Below are 8,573 nucleotides of genomic sequence, written 5' to 3' on the forward strand. Positions count from 1 at the left end.
TCTCTCTCTCTCTCTCTCTCTCTCTCTCTCTTGTGAATTATTTAGAAATATTATTTCTTATTCGTTAAAGATGCTTGCCATCTGTGAGTCTGGGTTTTTTTTTTCATTCGCCTTTTTGTCATGCGAATGCATTCTATTACACCCTTGGCAATACACTTATCACTTTCTTCTGCATGTAAGCTTTTTTACGCCCTAGTCGACACAATTTAGATCATTTAGAAGGCGGGCTTCTGACGCTGACTGAGAGATATACAATATCAAAACAGAATGACAGAGGTACTCGATTTTAAAAAACAAATAAATCTCCCCACACAGCAATCAAACCCAGGTCTCTGCGTGGGACAGCTATAAGCTCCTTACTGCTACACCATAGAGGCCGGTTTGTCAATTCCTAAACCTCTCAGCTATTAGACATGCCTCCACCACTTTTCTATAAACTTACGTACACTTCAGGACGCTGTGAAAACCCTGGTCATCCAAGGGCACACTTTACAATACATGCACTCAGTACTACTTGTACTGCAGGCATGTTGCCAGGTTGTTCCGATACCGCAGCACACCCCCTAGGTCATGTGAAACCACAGAATTCTACACTAAGTGTAGAATTATGTGAGTGAAACGGACATGTGGTGGCCCCTAGCGGTGACTCACTGAAAGAGTAACTCATAAAGTATGACAGGCTACTCGCCACATACCTGTTTTAAGGGATGTAGATTGGGTTTTTTGTCGGTTTTTGTTTTGTTTTGTTTCATTTTATTTTGTTTGAGGGAGGAGGGGCAGGTGCGCTGCACAAACTGACAAATGCAGAAAGTGCTGTGACCTTTGTAGGATGATAAATATCCCTACGCAGACCATAGGATATAAATAGGTAGCGTCCCATAAACTGGACGTGCAGGATTCCACTCATACATCACCATCTTTTTGCGATCACAGGGATGTTTCCTTCCCAGGCACCAACAACCTGTTTTGCCATTTTTTTTATCCTGCCTACTTGTCCACGGTAGCATTAACAACATCAGCAACCAGAAAAAAACCCAGAACGAATACTGGCAAAATAGTCCACACATATAAGGTGTGTATTTGTGTGTGTTTGTGTGTGTGTTTGTGTGAGTGAGTGAGTGAGTGAGTGAGTGAGTGAGTGAGTGAGTGTGTGTGCGTATGTGTTTGTGTGAGTGAGTGAGTGAGTGTGTGTGCGTGTGTGTATGTGTATGCGTGTGTGTTTGTTTGTGTGTGTGTGTGTGTGTGTGTGTGTGTGTGTTTGTGTGTGTGTGTGTGTGTGTGTGTGTGTGTGTGTGTGTGTATGTGCGTGTGTGTGTACTAAAAAAAGATTTTTTTTTCAAAAACACCCACCACCAATATACAACATTTCCTCTACCTACCACCATCATCAACATAAAACAATAAGAATATTATAGATTGTAAAACGCATAGAGCTTGCTTTTAGGTAAATATACAAATGCTATCTGTTATAAGAACAATAGCACCCAAACATCACAATCCCTATCACCATCACCACTACGGATCCTATCAACAAGAACAATAAAGAAAGAAACAAAAAAAACCCAATAAAAAACATAATAACAGAAACACCTCCCCAAAAAACAACAACAACAACAGCAGCAACAAAACAAACATACCGAAAATAACAACGAAAAACGAATGGGCAAACCAGGAGAACAGAACTGACAACACACACACACACACATACATACAAAAACAGACTCAGCAACAACGCGAAAACTATGCAGCACTCACTAAGACTTCTCCGGCGGATGACAGATGAGTCTGGGCTGGACAGCAGTGGGTCTTCGTAGTAGTAGTCGTCGTCATGGTAAGGCTCCCCCTCAGGTGAGTAAGGCTCGTAGTCGGGGTGGTCAGAGCGAGCGTGGATCTCCACGGGGGGTGCGAACACGTGCGGCCGGGAGTGACGATGAGACGACTTGTGATTAAAATCCTCGTCGTCAAAATCATCTTCGTAGCTTTGGAAGAAGAGAGGGAGAAAAATGTATATAAGGTTATTGTCACATGAAACAGAATGTACTTTTTCGTCAAGTTAGTGAAAGGTTCGGCCGTAACAACTCTGCGCGGTCAGAGTCTCAAGAAACGAATTGGGGGGCTCTCGTGGCCTAGAGGTTAAGGTGTTCGCCTCTCATTCAAAGGTCCCGTGTTCGAATCCGGGTAGCGACCAAAAAAATTTCTTCTCAAAATTTGTCTCCTTTCACCTCCTTTCCTACTCTCTAGCAATGTTCTGTCGTCTGCTTTCGTCTCCTCTTTCTGCCCCCCACCCCTTCACCTCCTTTGCCCCCTCCTCTGGGCTCCTGATTCTTTCTGCAGCCTTTCTACTGCTACTCATTGGCTTCTTCTTACTGCTGTCTTTCAGCCACACTCCTGATCTTCTGGTAGGAAAGATCTACACCTAGCCTTCTCGGACAAGGGCGAAAAATCTCGGAGGTTCCGTGTGCAAGCTGTGCACGTTAAAGATCCCTTGGTGGTCTAAAATCGATAAGAGTAGGCTTCGGCCGCCACCCGGGCAAAATTCAAAATTTCCTACCAACTGAAAAAGTTTAGTGTGTCCCGTGCGCTCATATGACCTTATGCAGTTGCGAGCGCCGTAAAACACTTACAAAAACAAACAAACAAAGAAACGAATTGTACCTACTTTTTCATAAAACTAAAGCCTGATTAATACACGTATAGTACACAATAACATAATAGCATTCATATTAGACAACTATTTTATCGCCCCTAGTGGGGATGGACGTTGAATCCATAGGTCTTGTATCTTACATAAACAACAAATGTGAGGCAGCGTGGTGGAATCGGGCTCTCGTCCAAATAATCAAAGTAAAGAAACTTGCATTTTTCCCTAGGTTTTTGAAGCTCAACACCTTTCATGCCCATTAAAGAACTAATTTCTGTATGGCTTTTTTTCTGAAAAGCGTTGATTAAAAACACAAAAAATGTAAATTTTCAGCTACCACGGACTCTTTAAGGTAAGGAAATAACAAATCTTTGGCGGCCATTTTCTCACTAATTTTACCTCTGAAGAGAGGTGACCCCCACCCCCTTCATTCTCAAATATCTCGACTTGTATTCAAGATAAATGGATATATATTTATTTCACCCAAATAAAGACAAATGAACAAGCTTCAAGATGATACCAATAACTCTACATGCCCAAAAATTGACGAGAGCCTGATTCCACCACGCTGCCTCACAAATTAAGGTTTTTTTCCCCGTACTGTCCCGATTTAATGGCAGATATTGCTAATTTACGTTGAAAATGTATCGGCATGGTAGTTAAACTAACGGTGTTTAAAATGGCGTGAAACCCTTACCAAATTACACCATACAACTTATAGCTGCGGGTAGTCGCTCCAATGGAATCACAGGGCTCTCACTCCACTTTCGACGAGAACAGAATTACACAATACACCTAACTGACACAGATACCCTGCACATTGTGCCAATAGCTCGAGACAATCGACCTATATTTATTTCTGTTTACCTCCTAGCAAATAGGCCTTTTGTTTTAAACATTTTAGTTGCATGAGTGTGAATCTCTGAATCCAATTTCCTCAACGGTGTGCGCCATGGAGTTATAACCCTGTCATTCTAAGGACATGTAATACCGCCTCCGACTCGCATTCTGAAATGTGTTTGCAATAGAGCATGATAGCGCAAGTCTGATAAGGCGGTTTGATATTTCGAAAAGAGGAGTTTGCGTAATTGTGAGGTGAAATCATTAATATAACGATTTTGAAACGTCACTGGCAATTATTACTGCCTTCTACTGTCTTTCACGCTTTCATGTCTAGTTTTTTCTTAGCTTTACGTAAGCACTATTGTTTCGTTCTAAACACTTAAATAAAAACTAAGGATATACGCAAAGTTTTTTTAGATTTTGGAAAACCAACACGCTCCCTGCCCCGCTCTCCAAGATATAATCAATACACTGAAATGTGTACCAGAAGGTATGCTAATTCTCTTAGGAGGAATAACACATCCAATCATCTATGCTCAGATGTACTTGAGTAAAATGTACCTAGGCGTCTCACATCTGCTTCCTCTCCTACCTTCATTGTTCTTCTCTCCCAGTTGCACCATGTACTCTTTTAATTAAAATATTATTCGCCTCCATTGAACCAGATAAGATCATTTTGGAGAAAGGTTTTGAGGTTTTGACCTGTTTGGTCCGACCCTTGCTGGGAGGGAAACAACATTTCAAATAATGGAGATACTAGATTTTATAAACTTTCTTCCATAGGAATCAAACGCACATCTTTTGCGTGTCAAAGCGCCTAACTGCTACTCTACAGACGCAGGTGCTCTACATTTGAAATGACCTGTGTGTTGTGTCTTTTTAGGTGGAATCGTTTCCTTAAAAAAACAATATTCCAATTACGTACTCAGTATTCCTGGAGACCTGGGACTGGACCAGTTTCCTCTTCTGCTGCTCCACGAGCGAGATTCCCGGCTTCACGGAGGGCACAGGGAAGGAGGAGTAAGGAGAGAAGTCATCCACGTGGGTTGTTTCAGAAGTTGGTGTGCTGGGCTTCTGATCCGGCAGCCACACGTTAGGCTTCCACATCTCCTTACGGCTCGACTTAGGCTTGCCAGGGACGATATTTTTCACCTGAAATAGAGGATGGAGAAAGAGTGTTGGCCTTAATGTTTTTCACGGAAAAGGGTCCCCATTTGAGAATGATTTCGGCAAGAAAACCTCCCCGTTTACGCAGGAGTGATACCTTGTGAATAAACATCTCACTCAATAAAGATTTACTTTACTCCTCCGTTTCAAAAGAAAGGACGAGTAATTCTTGTCTTATCAACTTTAATACACGCCATAATATTGTGTTTTTATTTCCTCTAAAGCAGACAGAGATAGAGGGCGAGATACAGAGAGATACAGACACACACACACACACACACACACACACACAGAGAGAGAGAGACACACACACACACACACACACAGAGAGAGAGAGAGAGAGAGAGAGAGAGAGAGAGAGAGAGAGAGAGAAACAGAGAGCAACAGAGAGCAACAGAGACAGAGACTGAGATAGAGATAGAGAGCAATACAGAAATGGAGAAACAAAGACACACACACACACACACACACACACACACACACACACACACACACACACACACACACACACACACACACACACACACACACACACAGAGAGAGAGAAAGAGAAAGAGAGAGAGAGAGAGAAAGAGAGAGATAGGGTGTGAGAGAGAGAGCGAGAGAGAGATTTACAAATATCTAGACAGATAATATATAGATGTAGAGAGAGAGAGAGAGAGGGAGAGAGATATAAATAGACAGACGCAGAGATATATTGCTAAATAAATGTAGATCGATAAATTGTAGATACAGGTTGAGAGAGAGAGAGAGAGAGAGAGAGAGAGAGAGAGAGAGAGAGAGAGAGAGAGAAAAGAGAGAGGGGGATCAAGAGAGAGAAAGGGAGAGAAGGACAATGCGGAGAGGGCGATATCAAGAATGATAAAAGCCTAAACTAAACTCGGATCGAGTTATATCTGGTAAAAACTAAAACTAGTAGAATTGAAAAGAAAGTGTCGGCATGCTTGTAATATCACGTTTTGGCAGACAGCCAGAAACCTACCTGAAACATCCGCTGAGGCGAAACGTTCTCTTTGCCGTCCATGAACGTGGTGCTGACGTTCACCTCTGCCTGAGACGATGGCGGGGAGAAAAGGCCCGGCACTTCCTTCTTTGTCCCCGAGCCAGGCACGAATCTGGTGGGCTTGAAGACTGGTGCCACATTCGTGTTGCTTCTAATGGTGTCGCTGCTAAAACTACTGCTGAAGGTGGTGGTTGGTTGCGGTCGCTGTTGAAGAAAGTTGCTTGATGTTGAAGCCGACAGAGGTGTGGGGGGTTGTATGCTGGCTTTGCTGGCATTATTGACGACCTTGAAGCTACCGTTGTTGATGTTGTTGTTGTTATTGTTGTTGTTGTTAGTGGTTGATTTGACCGTTGTAGAGGTTGTGGTAGTACGTTGTGAAATCTGTTGGGCAGAAGTGGGCTGGACAGAGTTAAAGGCAGATGCTTGGCTCTTGACGAAGGAAGGTCCGCGCTTGTTGGTGGAGGTTGTTGTGGTGGTCTCTTTTTGCACCACCGTGTTGCTCCGCCCGTCCTCGCTGTTGGTCACGTGCTGCTCACGAGTGACCTCCCGCCGGGTCTGACCGTCGTCGAAAGTCGCGGTGGCCGCGGAAGATGTGGTACGTGACGGTTTGGGACTGACGGGAGGGGGTTGAGGAGATCGAGGCTGCGGCAGGGGAGAAACGCTCGCCTGGGGTTTGGGGCTCACTGGCGGAGCTTTTGGGCTCACGCTTTGAGGTGGGGCTACAGGGCTGTATATCTTCGGGGGTTGAGGGCTTTGGGATTGGGTGGGTTTGGGGCTGTAGATTTGTGGAGGTGGTTGCGGGCTAATGCTCGGACTCTTTGATGGTTTGGGGCTCGTTTTCGGCGGTAAAGGACTGAGTCTTGTCGGTGAGGGGCCGTTGAACCTTGCTGAGTCGGTGAAGGGTTCGGCCATAACTGCTGTCAGAGTTGACGATGACTGGAAGTCTTCAACATTGGAGGTGACATCTCCGAACTGAGTCGAGATGACAGGGCTACTCTCCAGGAAGACAGGGTCGTTTGTGGACGAAGTTACGTCATCAACGGAGGCCGTCATGATGAGACCAGACGATGAAGTGTCCTCTCCGGTGTTGAAGGTGGAACCTGATACGTCATCCACGGTAGCGGTCAGCTGAAGGCCGCCGAACGTGACGTCTCCGGCCGGCTGGTCATAAGAGTCTGACGTCACGTTGTCCACAGAGGAGACAAGGATAAGCTCAGAGGGTGCGTCTGGGACCGTATCAACACCGGAACTGCTGACGTCACCCATTGACGAGGTCATGATCAGACCTCCCCCGGAGTTTCCTTCGCCAGCTCCCCCGCCCATAATTTGAATGGGTTTCTTGGGCTTTGTGGCACTTAGCTCATCCACATCTCCTCTGTAGAAGGAGTAAACGAGGGAAGGGAGCGAAACAAGGGAGTGTCAGTCTTGTTTTCAAGAGAGTGTGTTTTAGTGTGTAATTATTGTCTATGTGATTGCTCCGTGTGCACGCCGTGAGAGGAAGGAAAAGTTTGCTGCGTATGTGTCTGTATGAGTATGTTTGTGTGTATTTGTGCACGTGTGTGTATGTGTGTTTGTGTGTGTGTGTTTGTGTGTTTGTATGTTCTAGTGTGTGGGTGTATGTTTCTATGTAAATAAGAATGTATGTTTATTCGTATGTACGAGACACACACACACACACACACACACACACACACACACACAGAGAGAGAGAGAGAGAGAGAGAGAGAGAGAGAGAGAGAGAGAGAGAGAGAGGGGGGGGGAGAGAGAGCGTGCCCGTGCGTGCGTGTGTGCGTTTAAATAGCTGCGCATGTGTGCGCGCTGCGCCTGTGTGTATGTGTGCGTGCATGCATGCATGCGTGTGTATGTGCGTGCGGGCGGGCGTGTGTATGTGCGTGCGGGTCTACGAGCACCTGTGTGAACAAATGACCTAGACAGAACATACCAGCATTCAACAAGTCATAGACAAATAATTCTAGGGCCAACTCGGCCTGGCGTGAGCAGCCAGCCAGCCGCGGTCCACAATCGACGAACAAAGCTGTCCACTATCAGCAATGAACTGAACTCAAAAGAGCCTTATCATCAGCCCGCTGGGAACAGTGTACAACTGTATCGCCCTGGCCGCGGTTGACTTTGGCAGCCAGTAACGGTCTGGGGGTGAAGGGTCAGAGGCACGCACGCTTGGCGTGAAGACAGGGGGTTAACGGTGAGGTGATACATTACACGGACAATATGTAAAAAACAGTCATTACCGTATTATAGTAAGGTGCTACATTTCATAGACATTATGTAAAAACATCCATTACCATATTACAGTGAGGTGATACATTACACGGACATTATATTGTAAAAACAGCCATTACCTTATTATAGTAAGGTGATACATTTCATAGACATTATGTAAAAACAGCCATTACCATATTACAGTGAGGGGATACATTACACAGACAGTACATAAAAACAGCCATTACCATATCACAAGGAGGTGATACATTACAGAGACATTATGTCAAGACAGCCATTGCCATATTACAGTGAGGGGATACATTATATTGACACTATGTCAAAACAGCCATGACCATATCACAATGAGGTGATGCATTACATAGACATAATGTGATTATGTCAAAATCGCCTTTGCCACCTTTATCGCAGTGAGGTGATACATTACAAAGACATTATGTCAAAAAAAGCCATTACCATGCCATATCACAATGAGGTGAGACAGTGCAGCAACATCAAAACAGTCACTTTCCTACCTGCGCAGATTTAAATAAACAAGGCCAAACATGGACATAAAAATAGCAATAACAAGTGGAGAGATAGGTGTCAACGGCGTCCTCAAACTTCAAACCATGAACGCCATGTTTGGGAACAAGCAGTATACGGCACGAAGAACCATAAACACACGCGCGCGCGCGC

The 8,573-nt window shown here is 44.8% G+C and overlaps 1 protein-coding gene across 2 annotated transcripts in view; it reads right to left on the reverse strand.

Moving 5' to 3' along the window:
- LOC101862103 overlaps positions 1–8,573 on the reverse strand; it is a 67,522-nt gene that overhangs the window by 13,636 nt on the left and 45,313 nt on the right. For both annotated transcript variants that reach the window (XM_013080171.2, XM_035968696.1), the window contains exons 4-6: positions 5,634–7,029; positions 4,410–4,636; positions 1,756–1,979 (exon numbers count right to left, since the gene is read on the reverse strand). In XM_013080171.2, the coding sequence (XP_012935625.1) occupies positions 1,756–1,979; positions 4,410–4,636; positions 5,634–7,029 (1,847 nt within the window). The remainder of the gene's footprint in view (positions 1–1,755; positions 1,980–4,409; positions 4,637–5,633; positions 7,030–8,573) is intronic.

This window comes from Aplysia californica, unplaced genomic scaffold, assembly GCF_000002075.1.
Source record: "Aplysia californica isolate F4 #8 unplaced genomic scaffold, AplCal3.0 scaffold00076, whole genome shotgun sequence".
NCBI classification, from domain to species: Eukaryota; Metazoa; Mollusca; class Gastropoda; order Aplysiida; family Aplysiidae; genus Aplysia; species Aplysia californica.